The sequence below is a fragment of the Alternaria atra genome (assembly GCF_907166805.1).
Source record: "Alternaria atra isolate CS162 genome assembly, contig: 29, whole genome shotgun sequence".
Taxonomy (NCBI): domain Eukaryota; kingdom Fungi; phylum Ascomycota; class Dothideomycetes; order Pleosporales; family Pleosporaceae; genus Alternaria; species Alternaria atra.
The window spans coordinates 753,587-769,405 of record NW_025091327.1 but is presented as its reverse complement, the minus strand read 5'-3'; the positions used below and the strand labels follow the sequence as shown (position 1 = coordinate 769,405).

General features: G+C 51.8%; 8 protein-coding genes across 10 annotated transcripts; 4 read left to right on the top strand and 4 right to left on the bottom strand.

Annotated features, from left to right (window-relative positions):
• Nucleotides 1-88: 88 nt before the first annotated feature.
• ALTATR162_LOCUS8552 (uncharacterized protein) lies at nucleotides 89-1,804 on the top strand (the record flags this gene model as incomplete). Its single annotated transcript, XM_043316184.1, has 1 exon — nucleotides 89-1,804. One exon carries the CDS (start codon nucleotides 89-91, stop codon nucleotides 1,802-1,804), a length of 1,716 nt encoding a protein of 571 aa, XP_043172119.1.
• Nucleotides 1,805-1,973: 169 nt separating this feature from the next.
• ALTATR162_LOCUS8551 (uncharacterized protein) lies at nucleotides 1,974-2,964 on the bottom strand (the record flags this gene model as incomplete). Its single annotated transcript, XM_043316183.1, has 4 exons — nucleotides 1,974-2,099; nucleotides 2,175-2,303; nucleotides 2,357-2,823; nucleotides 2,925-2,964. 4 exons carry the CDS (start codon nucleotides 2,962-2,964, stop codon nucleotides 1,974-1,976), a joined length of 762 nt encoding a protein of 253 aa, XP_043172118.1.
• A 629-nt stretch (nucleotides 2,965-3,593) lies between these two features.
• ALTATR162_LOCUS8550 (uncharacterized protein) lies at nucleotides 3,594-7,004 on the bottom strand (the record flags this gene model as incomplete). 2 transcript variants are annotated; one of them, XM_043316182.1, is made up of 3 exons in its annotated part: nucleotides 4,876-4,911; nucleotides 4,965-6,675; nucleotides 6,811-7,004. In XM_043316182.1, 3 exons carry the CDS (start codon nucleotides 7,002-7,004, stop codon nucleotides 4,876-4,878), a joined length of 1,941 nt encoding a protein of 646 aa, XP_043172117.1. The 2 variants fall into 2 exon arrangements, with proteins under 2 accessions (XP_043172116.1, XP_043172117.1); XM_043316181.1 differs by having other exon boundaries at nucleotides 3,594-6,675.
• Nucleotides 7,005-8,173: 1,169 nt separating this feature from the next.
• Nucleotides 8,174-8,776, top strand: ALTATR162_LOCUS8549 (uncharacterized protein; the record flags this gene model as incomplete). Its single annotated transcript, XM_043316180.1, has 1 exon — nucleotides 8,174-8,776. The coding sequence occupies one exon, from the start codon at nucleotides 8,174-8,176 to the stop codon at nucleotides 8,774-8,776; it is 603 nt and encodes a 200-aa protein (XP_043172115.1).
• A 439-nt stretch (nucleotides 8,777-9,215) lies between these two features.
• ALTATR162_LOCUS8548 (uncharacterized protein) lies at nucleotides 9,216-10,185 on the top strand (the record flags this gene model as incomplete). The annotated part of the gene is made up of 3 exons (XM_043316179.1): nucleotides 9,216-9,292; nucleotides 9,353-9,776; nucleotides 9,835-10,185. 3 exons carry the CDS (start codon nucleotides 9,216-9,218, stop codon nucleotides 10,183-10,185), a joined length of 852 nt encoding a protein of 283 aa, XP_043172114.1.
• A 543-nt stretch (nucleotides 10,186-10,728) lies between these two features.
• Nucleotides 10,729-11,681, top strand: ALTATR162_LOCUS8547 (uncharacterized protein; the record flags this gene model as incomplete). Its single annotated transcript, XM_043316178.1, has 2 exons — nucleotides 10,729-11,005; nucleotides 11,065-11,681. The coding sequence occupies 2 exons, from the start codon at nucleotides 10,729-10,731 to the stop codon at nucleotides 11,679-11,681; spliced, it is 894 nt and encodes a 297-aa protein (XP_043172113.1).
• A 173-nt stretch (nucleotides 11,682-11,854) lies between these two features.
• On the bottom strand, nucleotides 11,855-12,825 carry ALTATR162_LOCUS8546 (uncharacterized protein; the record flags this gene model as incomplete). The annotated part of the gene is made up of 2 exons (XM_043316177.1): nucleotides 11,855-12,628; nucleotides 12,760-12,825. 2 exons carry the CDS (start codon nucleotides 12,823-12,825, stop codon nucleotides 11,855-11,857), a joined length of 840 nt encoding a protein of 279 aa, XP_043172112.1.
• A 634-nt stretch (nucleotides 12,826-13,459) lies between these two features.
• On the bottom strand, nucleotides 13,460-15,472 carry ALTATR162_LOCUS8545 (uncharacterized protein; the record flags this gene model as incomplete). 2 transcript variants are annotated; one of them, XM_043316175.1, is made up of 1 exon in its annotated part: nucleotides 13,460-15,472. In XM_043316175.1, one exon carries the CDS (start codon nucleotides 15,470-15,472, stop codon nucleotides 13,460-13,462), a length of 2,013 nt encoding a protein of 670 aa, XP_043172110.1. The 2 variants fall into 2 exon arrangements, with proteins under 2 accessions (XP_043172110.1, XP_043172111.1); XM_043316176.1 differs by having other exon boundaries at nucleotides 13,460-14,473.
• Nucleotides 15,473-15,819: the final 347 nt, after the last annotated feature.

Below are 15,819 nucleotides of genomic sequence, written 5' to 3'. Positions count from 1 at the left end.
TACCTCCGATGCAGGCCGACCGAGTCACCGATAGCTCTCCCAAAAATTGCGACTTAACAATTGTCATTCTAATAACAACAACATCACAATGGCAACCGTACCTGACTACTCACGACCGACTACGCCTGACAATGGCCCCAATGGTCTTGTCTCACCTCGCACACCGAAGACAGGCCTCGCTCTTACCGAGTACAGCGCAAACCCGAGTCCGCCTTCCGAATCGAACATTTCACGAACCAACCATGTCATACCCGAAGCGTTTCTTCTGCCCAACGGCCACCCCGACTATCTCCGTCTGATCCTCACTTCGCGCGTCTACGAAGCTGTTCAGGAAACGCCTCTCACTCACGCGACCAATCTGAGCAACAGGCTAGAATGCAATGTTCTGCTCAAGCGTGAGGATTTACAGCCTGTGTTCAGCTTCAAGCTACGCGGTGCATACAACAAAATGGCACACTTGGACCCAAAGGACAGATGGAAAGGTGTCGTTGCATGTAGCGCTGGAAACCATGCACAAGGTGTAGCATACTCTGCGCGCAAACTCAAGATTCCCGCGACCATTGTCATGCCTTCTGGAACTCCCGATATCAAACACAAGAATGTCTCACGTCTAGGAGGCTCAGTCATACTACACGGCGCTGACTTCGATGCTGCAAAGGCAGAGGCTGCAAGATTGGAGAAGCTGCATGGGCTTATATCTATACCGCCATTCGATGATCCGTATGTCATCGCAGGTCAGGGTACAGTTGGCATGGAGTTGCTGCGACAGACAAACTTGCAAGACCTCAAGGCCGTCTTTTGCTGTGTCGGGGGTGGAGGACTCATCGCAGGCACAGGTGTATACATTAAACGGATAGCACCACACGTCAAGATCATAGGAGTAGAGCAATACGACGCGAACGCCATGGTAGAATCGCTCAAGGCCGGAAAGCGCGTCTTCTTAAAGGACGTAGGGTTGTTCGCAGATGGAGCCGCAGTCAAGACAGTAGGAGAGGAAACGTTCAGGATATGTCAAGAGGTGGTCGATGAGGTAGTCCAAGTTACAACAGACGAGACATGTGCAGCCATCAAGGACATGTTCGAAGATACACGCTCTATTGTGGAGCCCGCCGGCGCACTCGCCCTTGCGGGTCTGAAGAAGTGGGTGAGCCGCAATCCCTCACCAGACCGCAACCGTGGTTTGGTTGCTATTGCAAGTGGCGCAAACATGAACTTCGACCGTCTCCGCTTCGTCGCCGAACGCGCCGCCATCGGTGAGAACAAAGAAGCCATCTTGTCCGTCACAATCCCTGAACAACCCGGTGCCTTTGCAAAGCTGGTTTCCATCATTCACCCAATGGCCGTCACAGAGTTCAGCTACCGCTACTCCGGTCCCGACTCCGCCCAGATCCTTGTTGGTGTCGAACTGAAGGCTGCAACGCGAGCCCGCGACCTACCCGACCTCATCGATCGCCTTAGCGCTGAAGGCATGACTGCTGAAGATCTGTCCCAAGACGAACTTGCAAAGTCGCATATTCGCTACCTGGTCGGAGGTCGCAGCAACGCAGCCGACGAGCATCTCTACATGTTTGAGTTCCCTGAGCGAGGAGGTGCACTATACAAGTTCCTAAACACACTGCAACCGGGGATGAACATCAGTCTTTTCCACTACAGGAATTACGGAGGAGACGTTGCGAAGATCCTGGCAGGTATACAGTGCAAGGAGGAGGACAGTAGCAAGTTGGCGAGCTTCTTGAAGGACATTGGGTATCCGTACAAGGAAGTGACCAACAGCCCAAGTTACAAGATGTTCTTGAGGCATTGAGATGGTTGAACCCAGCAAGGAGGGAAAAGGTCATGTGTCAAGACGGGATTGGAAACGAAGATATGAAGGAACAATGCAGATACCCCTTTCAATTTGTCACAACAACTCACTATCGTCCAAGCTGCATGCAGACTACACAGTCCATGCCTATCATCCACACAAGTACCATCTACCATGGCCAGCATCCATCCGCCTTCAAGTACCCCCCATGCTCCTCATCCCTCTTCCCCTCCAAGATGGCAACCATGGGCTTCGCGCCCTCACTCGTAGGCTTCGCCCCATGCTCCACTTTGTTCTACTCCAGCTATCAGTACGCACCTCACCATACCGAGCCTAAACGGCTAATAAGCTGCGAAGAAGACAAACATACCATAGGCCCCAAATTACTCTCGGTAAAACCCGGGCAAAAACAAAACACTTTCCATCCCTTGGGTCCATACTCGTAATCTTGACACGCCGTGAGCATATTCAATGCCGCTTTAGACGTACGATACGGTAGCTAATCGCCTCGTCAGCAAGAACACCGTAGCCCTGTATAGGTGAGAGACATACGGCTTTCATCTCCTGATGCGGATTCGTTCTATCACTCCTCCACCCAATACTGCCAGCTCCACTCGTCACGTTGATGATCCGTGGTGTCTTACCCATACGCCCGCTCTTCTCCAGCAACGGCGCAAAAGTCTCCACGACGACAGTAGGGCCCGTGACATTGGTCTGGAAAGCAGCCGTCATGCGTGAGGAAAGGGAAGCTGAGGTGGGTTCTTCACTCGTTATGGCAGCGTTGTTGATCAGGGCGTCGAGGCGGCTGTATTTCTCTTCCACTACTTTTTGAGCATTGGTGATGCTCGCTTCGCTGTTGACGTCGATTTGCAATACTTGCACCTTCCCTGGCAGCCCTCTTTCCTGCAGAAGCTTCACAGCGGCTTCGCCCTTTTCGAGAGATCGGCTGCCGAGGAGGATCAAGTATTTACTGTCGTGCAAGAGTTGGGCGGTGAGTTCGAAGCCGATTCCTCCATTTGCTATTGTTTTAGCGTTAGTGTCCAAACTCAAGAGCTTTATAGGGAAAAGAAAGACGAGAAAGAGGGAGAAGAAAGATGACAAAAGAAATGTGGTACTATACCACCGGTGATGAGAACAATGGTTTGCTCCTTGGAAGCCATGATGTTTGTTGTTCACGCGGATGTATGTTACTTGTAAGTTTGCTGCTTTTTCTATTTGCTTGAGTTGGTAGAGTATCTACTTTTGAAGTGACGAAGCTCTATTGCTTTATACTCCTCTGCCTCAACCTGCTGCAAGCATCTCTTCAGCCTCAAGATATTCCCGTAGAGTGCAAGAGTATCAGGCAGCAATAGAACGTTCAAACCAATCAGCGGTTCTCAAAACATCAGATCAGTACGTCAGTGCTACTGTTGACAATCCAAGAGGGTGGAGTTAGTCGGCATGCGGGGATAGCGGAGTTAGACACACGGCTGTAGGATTAGACGGGAGCCGTGGATTCCTTAAGAATACGAAACGAAGTTAGACTGAAAAGGCGTTTTCCTTTTACGGCCAACACGCAAGATGGAGCTTCGTTGATCCTCTCGTTTGTTTATTGACTATCTACATTGTGCGGTGATGTTGCAAGCCGAGAGCTGCTGTCGGTTGCGTGGTATCCTATGATGCAAGTTCCATCCTTATCCAGAAAGTAAATAGAAAACGCCGGCGCCTTTCCAACGCCTACCCGATGCAATAGGTATAGCGAGTGTAGAGTTGGTCGGACGGGAGACAAGTAATGTGCAATCGTGCAAGATTACACCCTATCTTCTGCAAAATCCAATACTTCGCAATCGTCCTCGAAGAAATTATCCTCGTCACCTTCCTTCTTCACACGCCTTCGCCTGGTGGTGACTACAACCTGTTCCACTTCCTCTTCACCGTCCTGAAGAACGAGCTTGTTCTCAATCCTAGCAGCAACACCGGTAATATCGTCCTCTCCGGAGTCATATGCTTGAGTAATTGGTGTCGACAGCCGCGTCGCTTCTATGCTCTCGCCAAAGAGCCAGGGCGAGCTGTCTTCATGATGGAGATCGGAGATAAGTCCCGGTAACGAGGGCTGGTACTCACTGCCTTCATCATGGACCTCAAGAGACTGTCTAGAGTAGACAAAACGTGTCACACGCTTGTCGGTATAAAAGGGCTGGTAAGGAGGGTTTGTTTCAATCTCGGAGAAGCTGAGTGGTGCGAGAGACGGTGTGACAGGCTTACGAGACGGTAATGTCCGAGGAAGCCAGTCGCCATAGCAGTCCTGTGTTGGTTCCGGGTCACCGGATTGTGGGAATAATTGCTCGGTGACAGAAGGTGGCAATGCAGAACCAGGGATGGGAGCAAGTCCGAACTCCACAGTCTTCTTCTTGGTTATAGACGCAGTGTTTGATGACTTCCCTTTGCCTGTCGCAGCTCTCATCTGCACCCGCCAGATCTGAAGTACGCCGCCCGATACTAGTGCGATTGAGCCACGCCCTCTGCCAGAAAGCCAGCGTACGCTATATGGCTTGATACCGCTAGGCGAGGACGGAAGCGTCATCTTGTTGTCACCTGCATGGCGGATGTTGTTGATTGACTTGCCTACACCCGCAGCAACGGCTTTACCAGATTTTGCGCCAGCGGCAGGCGTTACACCTAGACCACTAAGACTGAATCGAGATGCGCCAGTGCCATTCTTCGCACGAACGGCATCAAACCAAGGCTTAGCGCTATTGACGGCTTGCATTGCTGAGTTGACCATACCAGTAGGGCCTGCAGGAGACGTAGCATCCTTTGGTGGCACAGAGGATGTCGCAGGACGAATCCGTCGAGCTGGCGGCCACTGAAAGGCCGACGCAGGCATCGGAAACATGTGCACAGTTCCTTTATCGGTAATAACTGCTAGCTTGTCGACTCGAGGAGCAGACCAAACCACATCAATGACGTTCGCGACTGTCATCCTGGTAAAGCGAGCAACTTGTCGCACATAAGGACCAGTTGGCTGCTCTCTAACAGTCTTGCGTGCTCGTCGGAAGTTCATGCGCTTCAGATCCCAAACGTCCTGGTAATCACCCTTCTTGCTCACGGTCATAAGCATCAGACCACTAGGTGCAAAAGACATGAAGCTGCAACCGAGAGCCGCTGGCATGGTGGCAACAGGATGGAGTGCGTTCTTGTTCCTTGTTTCTTCCGCATCTACCAGTCTTTGCAAGTCGTAGACGGATATCACAGATGCTTCTTGTCTTGGCTGAGTCTGGTTGTGGCCATGAGTCGGCGGGAAGTAGTGTTGCATGGGATCCTGACCATATGGCACGTTGTTTACTTGCTGACCTCTATTCATGTAGCTCTTGAAGGCTTGAACTCCCTTCTCGGTAGCCCAACGTGCGCTCTTGATCGCTACTTGTGTCCCTTCCCGGGCAAGTCTGTCCATCAAGCCTGCTTCGTTGGGCATATCGACAGCGCAATTGGGCGACGGCTGAGGTGGTACGCTGTGGTGCGCAAGACCTGGAGCGCGCTCGTAGTAGGGTGACGTTAGCGCCACACCGTTTACAGGGTAAAGCGCACTCGATGCTGGCGGAGTAATGGCAAGCCAGCGATCAGAGAGAGAGAATACGGGCAATCCATATTTCTCGGGAGGAATCTCGTCATGATTTCCATCAACGGCACTGGAACCGTTTGAATGAACGGCTCGTTCCCTGTTCTGAACCGATGTCCATAATTTGCCGATGCAGCGGAATTGCTCAACATACTCTGGATGATTTCCCGAGTAGGGTGCGAATACGAAGACTTCTCCACTTGCGCCAGATGCGACGACGACGAATTTTCCCTTCGCGTCAATGACAAATTCGCCTACCGGAGGTGGAGGCTGGAACAGAGGACTGTCGATTGGGCTTGTGAGGGGTATCAGTGGAGTGCGATACAGGACTGCCAACCTCCGTCTCTCCTTCAGTGAGTATACTTCGACGGTTGTCTGGTAGCCACTAATCTGCCCATCACGATTTCCATGTCGCGAGGATGGCCTGCTAGGCGACTCGGACGCCGAATCATCAACCACGGAGGATGCACCGCTTCCACTAGAGCTTCTGCTGTCCTTGATGACCGGGCCGTGGAGTATGAGTGCGATCAGTGGACGGGAGGCCGCTAAGGGGTCTCTCCGCGATGTCCAAGGCAAGATCTTGGCGCCTATGACACCACCCCGAAGTCCTTCTAGACGACCCACGATGTCCATCTTGCTCTTCTCGACACGGAAGACATCAAGCCCTCCTTGTGACCCAACAAGTAGCACGTTCTCGGATGACCGAGCCGCCTCGTCTCCTGCCATAGATAGAGTATCGAAACCACAGAAATAGCCTCCCTCCCCTGGCTGGATGCCATCGGTCGGGCCGCTGTTGAGGCCGAAATCGATATTTGGCAAGCCATAGTAATGTGCTTGAGGTTGATGTGGCAGGGGCGGGTTCGGCACGAAGTGTTGGGATGGCGGACGAGCGCCTTGCTGCGAATACATAGATGCTCTACGATCTTTGCCGGGCGAGTTCTGCAGGCGTCCGCCAAAGTTTGTGTATTGACTTGGATGACTCAGAGGCCTTGCACCTGGAGGTGAGTTTGACATGGCCTGTTGTGCATAGAGTCCGTCTCGTGCACCGGGCGAGTTGTGAAAGGTAGGCGGTGAACCAGCTATGGCTATGCCACCATTTCCTGGCGAGCCCGAGTTGGGAAAGAATGGCACCGACTTGGCCCACTCGTTGGTGTATTGTGCGGCCGTGGTTCGTGTGGCACCGATAGCCGATAGCAACGGAGATGTAGTGGCATTGTAGTTTGAGGGGGGAGACGTGGAGGACAGACGCTTTGCTGAGGAAGGCGACTTGGTTCTGTGGCAATATAGTCAGTAGTGTTTGAGTGCAAACAAGAGTCACTCGGTCGCTCTTTCCACCTGAACGTCATGCCTTGTGTGCACATGGCAGGAACGATGGCGTGAGCGCAAAAGGAGGTGTCGGTTCACATACATCTCTCTGGGGTATATCCGCGTAACCTTGTCCGTCGCCCTATTTCTTCTTCCCAACTCATATCTCGACGTGTTGCGACCGCGCGCTTGTGGTGTGTCCTGTACCTTTGTGCCTTTGCGTTGTTGCTTGTGCAGGTAGGTGAGGTTGGAGACAGGCGTCGTATGCTCGGCGGCGGTATCGGGCGATGAGCTCATATAACCTGTGGAAGAGCTTGTGGAAGTGTGTGCTGGAGCGCTAGCTCAGTCGTGAAGAGTTGCTATGTGTCGTGGCCCTGAGATAGGTTGTAGGGGTAGCGACGGATGAGGGCGGCGAGTGAGTTCGGATGAATGCTAGACACAGGGTTGCGTCATGCGCCTTCGTGACCAAGGCGCGTGGAGGTTGCAGTCCCGTGCTTGCACAGCAAAGACACTTATACACAGTAATGGCTGGTGCCTTGTTCCTGACTCGGCGCGTTATCTGGCCCTATCTGGTCTTCACTCGGTACTGTCGGGAGGCTTGTCGTGGCTATCGTTTGAGCCGCGGGGCTGGAGCTTCACGTGGCACGCTATGTAAGAGGCTCCTCAGCGCGTAATACAGACGAGTCCGAATGTAACGCGCAGTGGTGAGTCAACTGGGAGCTTTATCTAACCCCTCAAGTGTTGAGATGTGTACATGTATGCAGGGCGTCGCAAGTGCACTTAGTTGTGTTTCTGGGCTGGTCGCGGTACTGAGGGGCACCTCACAGCTTATGCAGGTGCATGTCGCGCCCTCGACCTTCCATTCGCCCCAACCATTACGGCCGCCGGCACCGCCCTTTGCGCTGATATCTAGCCCCTCTTTAGTTAATTCTAGTCATTCGTAGATTGCGAGCGTGCTAGTCGGGTCAAGTGACTTCATCGAGCACGGTAGATGCCTCAGCATGTTGTTGGGCAGCCACATGCGGCGTTCCGCGATGCATTCCGATGAGTGACGTCCTGTCATGCATATCACGAGGCCCACATCCCGCGAGACATCCCGTGGCTTGCACGTGCTTCTACCTCAACTTCATCATACAAAACCACAGTCACACCAGACTCAGGAGAATTCACATCTGCCAGGTATCACCTTTTCATTTCCGGTACACAGACATGGTCCGTCTTGTCCCCGTCGACAACAATTATGATCAGCGAATTAACCTTCAGCTCCGAAGTATGCCCAGAGAGCTTTTTGCCCGAAAGCGTATGAAGACCTACCACTTTTGGAGTAAGCGACCTCTGATCCCAGAAGAAATTCGCTTCGTGTATGCTAGTCGACGTAACCAATGCAAGCGAATGCCTCGGGGTAGCCTCAGGTACAAAAGTATGCATTTCCCAGGTAGGTCGCCATGATTCAGCATTCACCCATCATGTTCAAGTCAAAGTTCTTCAGCCTCGTCTCCTTGACTCTCTTACCCTTCGCTCTTGCGCAATCCGAATACACAAACCTCCCAGAAGTACCACCAGGTGTCTTCAGTGCAAGCGCGCGCACTGAGATCAGAACCACTGTCGACGCTGCCTGGGATGCACTCACCGACTTCCCCAACTACGGAGCCTGGAACCCCTTTGTGCGCTATGCCCTCGTCACTTCAGCCAAGAACATCTCTCTGCCCGACCAGCGGGCTGTCGAAGGCAACTACCTGTTCTTCCGAGTGCAAATTCCTCCGCTCCCGTTGCCGGTGAATGAGGACACACCAGACAATATTTTGCATACGCAGTTTGCAATCGAGCGCATAACTCATGTGCAGCCGGAATTGGGAAGGCTGGCGTGGGATTTCTTGGCGGAAATTGCTGTCAAATCAACGCGATGGCAGGCGGTCAGTGATATCGGGAATGGCACCGTCTTGTACGAGTCTCATGAGGAATTTAATGGGCCGTTGGCGGGAATATTGAAGGCGACGATGGGAGAGAGTTTGCAAGAATCTTTTGTAGCACAAGGAGAGGGACTGAAGTTGTACCTTGAGGGCAAGTAAAAACCATAGGGCTGCGAGATTGCAGCGTCTCGTCTCAAACACACCGTACTCCTTTGAACCCAAAACTCATGGCAATCCGATGCTATGTTTGATGTGAAAGCCCGGCACGATATAGAGTCGGAATAGTCAAGACAAGCGGCGAATGAGCACATCGGTGTTGGAAGCAGCCATGCCGACATCCCTGTCGCCGCACCGCGGGCATGCGCGCATCTCTGTCGCAATCGCACATGTTCAGTACACGCCTCGACATCAGGCGCCGACTATCATGAGCGCTTGTCTCAGCAACATGTCTCTTTCTTCTGGCTGTTTTTAATAACACATCCTCTTTGGTTTGGCACTCGCTACGTTCTCGTCTCTGCTATCGCGACACGGCGAATCCGCATGCCGCACAATCGTTATCGCGCGTGTACATACCTCTCCCTGAGGTCTTTTCTCCATCATGATGATAAATCCTGAGCTTGAAGCTTTTGCGCGAGCGATATCGCGCGTACTGGGTTGGGCATACTTCCTGTCGTGGTCAGCACCACCTACCCCTTGTTACACACTCTATGAATGGCATACTAACCCCACAGCTAGGTCCCTGTCCTTCTATCCCCAGCCCATATCGAACTTCCTCCGCAAATCTACGCTCGGTCTTGCAATAGACTTTCCCACTCTCAACGTCCTCGGTTTCACCTGCTACACTATTTCCACTGCCTGCTTCCTGTATTCGCCAACCATCAAGTCACAATACGCGTACCGTCATCCTGAAGCGCTCAAGACAACAGTGCGCTTCAATGATTTTCTATTTGCGGCACATGGTGCCGTCATGTGTGTAATCATATACAGCCAGTTCTTCGAGAAGATCTGGGGCTTCGAGATCGGCAAGAGGCAGAAGGTCAGCCGGGTCATATTAGGAGTTTGGTGGGGATGTGTGCTTGCTATCGTGGTCGTGGTAGGTCTTGTGAAGACCAGGGGGGCAGACGGAAATGGTGCAGAAGGGTGGGCGTGGATCGATGTTGTGAGTTATTTCAGCTCTACACCTTCTGACCTTACGAATTCATGCTAACAACAAATAGATCTACACGCTCGGCTACGTGAAACTTCTCACTGTCTTCCTCAAATACATACCGCAGGCCTGGGTCAACTACAAGCGCAAGTCGACACTGGGGTGGAGTATCTACCCCATGCTCTTAGACTTTGCGGGTGGGTGGCTTTCGCTCGCGCAGCTATGCATCGACTCCGCGCTAGAGAACGATTGGAGTGGTGTCACTGGTAATCCAGTCAAATTCGGACTAGGAAACATCACTATCGTGTTTGATATCATCTTCATGCTGCAGCATTATGTGCTGTACAAGCATCCTGCGAAGCGTTTGGAGGATGAGGACGAGGAGGAAAGGCAAGGACTTGTCGCGGGTCAGAGAGACTAGAAAATACATCGCAAGGTTTTGTTGGACTATCGAGCCATCACAGCTTGAAGTTATCCAATGGTGAAGCGCCGCTCTTTGCCCAAACTCCAGGAGTCATGGAAGCGATATTAATGTTCTGCTTTTCGAATATCTGATAACCTTTGGTCTCACGACAAAGCCCGCTCAGAGGTAATCCAGGCCAGTATTTAACACTAAACATCTGACTAAGTACCGCCAACTTTTACCGACTGACTCAAGGACCGCAAGGAGGCGCGTGGAGCAAACAGTACAAGGAATAGTTTTCTACCACATGTTGCGGCATCATAAGAAGCGCCGACAAGGACTAGGCGTCGCGTTCCTGAACCACGTTCTCCCAAAATATGCCCCGCACTAGCCTCCCGCTCAACAATTCCGAGCCTCCCCACATCTTTCCGACCTCGCGTTAGCAAGTTCCGGTAGAACATATATCCACCATAGACTCACATTCCGATCCTACAAATACAGACGGAACCCTGCTCGAAGAACTGGTTGGAAATTCATCATCCTCTCAGATACACCGCAACAATGGCACCAAACTGGGACAGACTTATTCGCTTCATCGCAACAGATGGCCGTGAGCTGCGGGGTCAGCCAATTCTTCCTTCTGCAGACTTCGATGTCGGTACTACAACAGAACAGACGGGACTCAAGGCCAAAGTGATTGATGTCAAGAACAACGATATCTTCGACCCAGCTACCAAGGTCACAGATGAAGAAGTAACCGTCAAGAAACTGCTCGGTCCCGTGACTGTAGACGAAGTACCCATCATCCGGTGCATAGGTCTCAACTTCATCAAGCACAGTAAGTCTACCTGTATATCATCTCATTCCCCTCTTGCCACACTAACAACCTCGCCACAGTCCAAGAAGGCGGCCGCACCCTTCCCCCATACCCGTCAACCTTTATTAAAGCAAACACATGCCTGAACGACCACGGAGCCCCCATCGTCATCCCTAAAATCGCGCAAGACAACCAAGCAGACTACGAAGGCGAACTCTGCTTCATCATCTCGAAGGACGCCAAGGACGTCTCTGAAGCTGATGCTTTTGATTACATCGGCGGCTACACATCCGGCAACGATGTCTCCTCCCGCAAACTCCAACGCGACCCCCTTCTCGCCGGAACAGTACCCCAGTGGAATTTCTCAAAAGGCTTCGACACATACGCGCCTCTGGGTCCCCAGCTCGTATCCACCAAAGTCATCCCTGATCCGTCCAAACTGCACCTCAAGACTATTGTTAACGGGGATTTGAGACAGAATTCGGGCATTGATGATTTGTGCTTCAAGATTCCTACGCTGGTGAGTTATTGTAGTCAGGGGACTACGCTGAAGAAGGGGACGGTATTCATGACAGGCACATGTGCGGGTGTCGGGTATGCGATGAAGGAGCCGCAATTCTTGAAGCCGGGAGATGTAGTCGAGGTTAATCTTAGTCCCGAGATTGGTACTTTGAGGAATACGGTCGAGTATGCTTAGATGGGTCAGCAATGTTTGGTGGATCAATTAGGTTGGCATAGTAGACCTCTAGGTGCGCATTAATCAAAGAGTTGAATCACTAAGTTTTATATAGAGATCAAACTGGTACTAAGAAAACAAGAGAATATACAGTATTTTCTTTCTCTACGTATGCAGCCACTGTACTCACGCCATCAAATCTTCGACCTCGCCTTACTCTTCTGCGCCAGCTCCTCCCTCTTAATCCTAAACCTCTCCGCTGGCGCACCCTCTACAAATCGCTCCGCCAGCGCATCAACGGCATTAACTACAGCCACCAGCCTTGCATCCCTAATAGGCGCATTCTGCAGCCTCTTCATCTCCATCATACTCTTTCCATCATTGCTCTTCAACTGCTCCTGCAAAAACTCCACAACCTTACCCTGGAACTCATCACCCGTAGCGTCCCACACGTAATTATATAGACCAGCATCAACCAGCTCCTGCGCGGATAGCTTACGGCCGAACATGAGGAAGTCGTTAGCCCGGTGGATACCGATGGACTGGGCGAAGGAGAGGGCAGACCCGTTTTCAGGAACTAGGCCCAGAGCCGAGAAGGGGCATTGTAGCCAGGCTGTAGAGGAAGCGAGGACAATGTCCGCGATACCTGGGAACCAGGCTGCGCCGCCGCCGACAGCGGGGCCATTCAAGGCGAGGATGAGGACTTTGCGGTGGTCGATCATCGAACGGAGGAGCTCGGTAGCGTAGTGGAAACGAGCCAGATAGCTCAACTTCTTCTCTCCGTCATTTTTGAATTCTTCGCCGGCTCCGGGAATGCCCTTGACGTCTGCGCCGGCGGAGAAGAATCGTCCTTCGCCTGTTAGGACGGTGAAGATGGTGTCTGGGTGCTCGTTCAGAACGCGCAGTGCGGCAATGGTGTCTGGGATGAGGTTTCCACCAAAGGAGTTGAGGGCCTTGGGGCGGTTGAACTAGGCTATGGTGTTAGTAACAGGCTTAAACCGTGATACGGGTATGAATGAATCGATGTGAAGAATCATTCTCGGTAGATTCTTGAGGATGCCGGCACGGTAGAACGAGTATGAATGGAGAGATATCATACCTTGATAATACCGATCTTCCCCTTGATCTCAAACTTGATATCAGAGTAATCCGATGAAGAAGTCATGACGTTTTCTAACGTTTTCCCAAAATTCTATGAGGTGACTAAACAAGATTCGACTATGACCAGGACGCTTCGTTTCAAGGAAAGTTCGATGAACTATTCTTCTTGATGAAATGGTGATATGATGCAGGCTTTCGGCCGAAAGAGGTGAGTTATAATTGAATAGTAAGCTTTCCCCGCAAGAACGCGACAGGCCTCGGTCCGGTTAACAAAGCTGGGGTATCTATTGGGCGTGTGTATGTGTTAAATCGTAAGGTTTTAGAGAGTTGACGAATAATTGTTCAGCTTGCGACGCTGATTGTGTAGTGGAGAATGATGCAGCAATGCGATAAAGTTGCTGACGCGTGGATGGATTGCTAACAACGGTGTCGTGGATATGTTCGCGTTTTACCTCGGCCCGTTTTCGCGGCACGTCATTATGGGCTACACGTCCATGCTCAAGGGCACGTACACGGTAAAGAAGAGGTGTCAATTCCTTTAGGTGAGATGACTGCCTGGACTCGTAATTACACACATATAACATTCCGTTTACATCGAGCGATGCTTGTAGTAAATAGTTCATACACTCCAGAAATCAGCGAAATGCACCCGTCTTATCTATGAGGGGAGCAAAACATCTATAATACATCTACAGCTATCAACCCTCAAACACACCGTGATTTAGCTCAACGCCAAAGTCTTTAGCCATAACGCGCATATGCGCTTCAATGTCATCCTCCATACCTCCACCCACACCAACCAACTGCTTGATCTTACTCCAGAAGAATACCGCATCGCTGAGTGCCAGTACGCACCGGAAGCGCAGATGGTTGACCCAGTTCTTCCATCTCTGGCTCACGCTGAGGTCCTTGGATTCGATCAACGCCCTACTAGCCCATAGTCCAGTGATCTTGATACGGTTAACAGGTGAGCCGAGGAATTGATTGTTGCCCTGTACGATGCGTAGGTTACGGCCGATGAAAAGTAGTTCACGAGGGAACTTTGCGTCGTCGCCAAGAATAAGCTTGATGGCGTCGCGGCCTTTAGCTTGCATTTCAAAGGCACGTTCAGCTTGGTCTTTTCCCTTTCTTTCGGATTTGAGAACAGCTGCTACGCTATTGTCACCACCTTGGTACGGACGCATGAGCGTTGCTGATGCGAAAATGTCGGCGTGCTTGACGCCCCAGCTACTGACAATCTCTTCGATCTTGTCGTTATCAAAGGCAAGGAGTGATTTCCAGAATTCCGAGTATTGGAGGCGGAACTTGGGGTCCATGCGAATGTATAGACCGTGATCAATGAGGACAACTTCGGGCTGTCCGTTGGGTAGGCGGCGGATGAAGATGTTTCCAGGGTGAGGATCGCAGTGTACCGCACCCCAAAGGAACATTTGCGCTGAGAAGAGATCAACGATGGTGTTCATGGTAGTCTTCAGTGAAACACCGAGACCGCCTTTGCGGTCATCGCCTCGCCATGAGTTACGGTCCGGCTTAAAGCATTCATACTGTGTGGCGTCTTCCGGGACATGTGTGTCAACCTCGGCATCCTTAGGGATAGGTGGAAGAAGGTTGCCACCAGCACCAGGGCTGCCACTGCGCCATCCGCCTTTCCAACTGTTTGTGATGCCCTCCTTGTCCCACAAACGCACGCCTTCAATCCATTCCGCAGTCATGACACGCTTACTCGAAAGCTCGCGATACACTGCAGGTATGTAGACGCGACCGTTGAGCCGTGGCTCCCCAGCCACAAGTCCCTTCATTTCTACTGCGTTATCCGCTTCATTTTCGAAATCGGTTTCCAGCATCAGGCGCTCCGAGATGTATGGAACCAGTGTATAGACCGGAATACCGAACCACCAAGTGTAGACTTTGGAAACAACCTTGAAAGCCCACAGATCCCATCCGACCTGCTGCACAATCTCTCTCTTTTGAATCTTGATCGCTACCTCCCTTCCATCTGCCAGCCTCGCCCAGTGCACTTGGGCTACACTTGCACTGGCCCTTGCAGTCCTCTCCATTATACCCCGACCATCTTGTCCTTCACGTGTAAAGCTGACACCAAAGACCTCCTCGACGCTTTTGCCGAAATCCTCTCGTATGACTTGCTCGACTTCCCACCATTCATTTTGCGGCGCATCGTCGAACATTTGCTGGAACATCTTCTGGAACTGCGGCGGCAGTATCGCGCTCTGCATAGCAATCGCCTGTCCTATCTTCAAGTATAGTCCACCATTGTATCGCAACAGATCAAATATCCTCGTTGCGTTCCTCGCATGTAGGTCCTCGATGCTATTCGCAAGCGGTGGGTGCGCACGGAAATTGATCTTGTAATCGATGCCTATCAAAAGACCCGTCTTGAATGTGCGCAAACTGCGTGTAATGGAGGAGGCGTAGAATTGCCTGTCAGCCAGCCATCCCGCACCGAGCAGCGCAGAGATGACAGCAAGGCGGCGCACCCATTTTCGGCGAGTGAACGGAGGTTTAATCTTGCGCTGTCTCGGTTTGGGCAGGTCTGCGGGGTTGGGAGGGCGTAGAGGTTCCCATTGTTGTGTTTGCAGGCGGCGCACGAGTGGTGCCTGGTAGAGTCGCGTGGGGGCGAAGCTTGACGTCAGCAGGCGTGATGTCGCATATTGTGCAGGTGCTCTTCGAAGAGCAGACAGGCCATGTATCATGGCTGTCGGAGGCAAGACGAAAACAGCACGAGAAAAGTGTGGTATGGCATGAGGACTACGTCGTAAGATTGGTTTATCTTTCGCGCATAATCGGACTTAAAGTCATGACGGCATTTTCACGCCCCCCGACTACAACCGTTATTTCGTCCGTGCACCGTGAGATACATCAACCTTAATCCCGATCTAGTCCGAATATCCCACTCCATCTGCGCCTTGGTTACCAATCTCCTGGGATTATTGAAACGCCATGTCTTTTTCCCCTAGTTAAAGAATTGACTTTGCGGAAACGCTCGATGCAGGGTTACCAAAGAACTACGACCCGTCCAGGACTCCGTAGCCTGAACGGT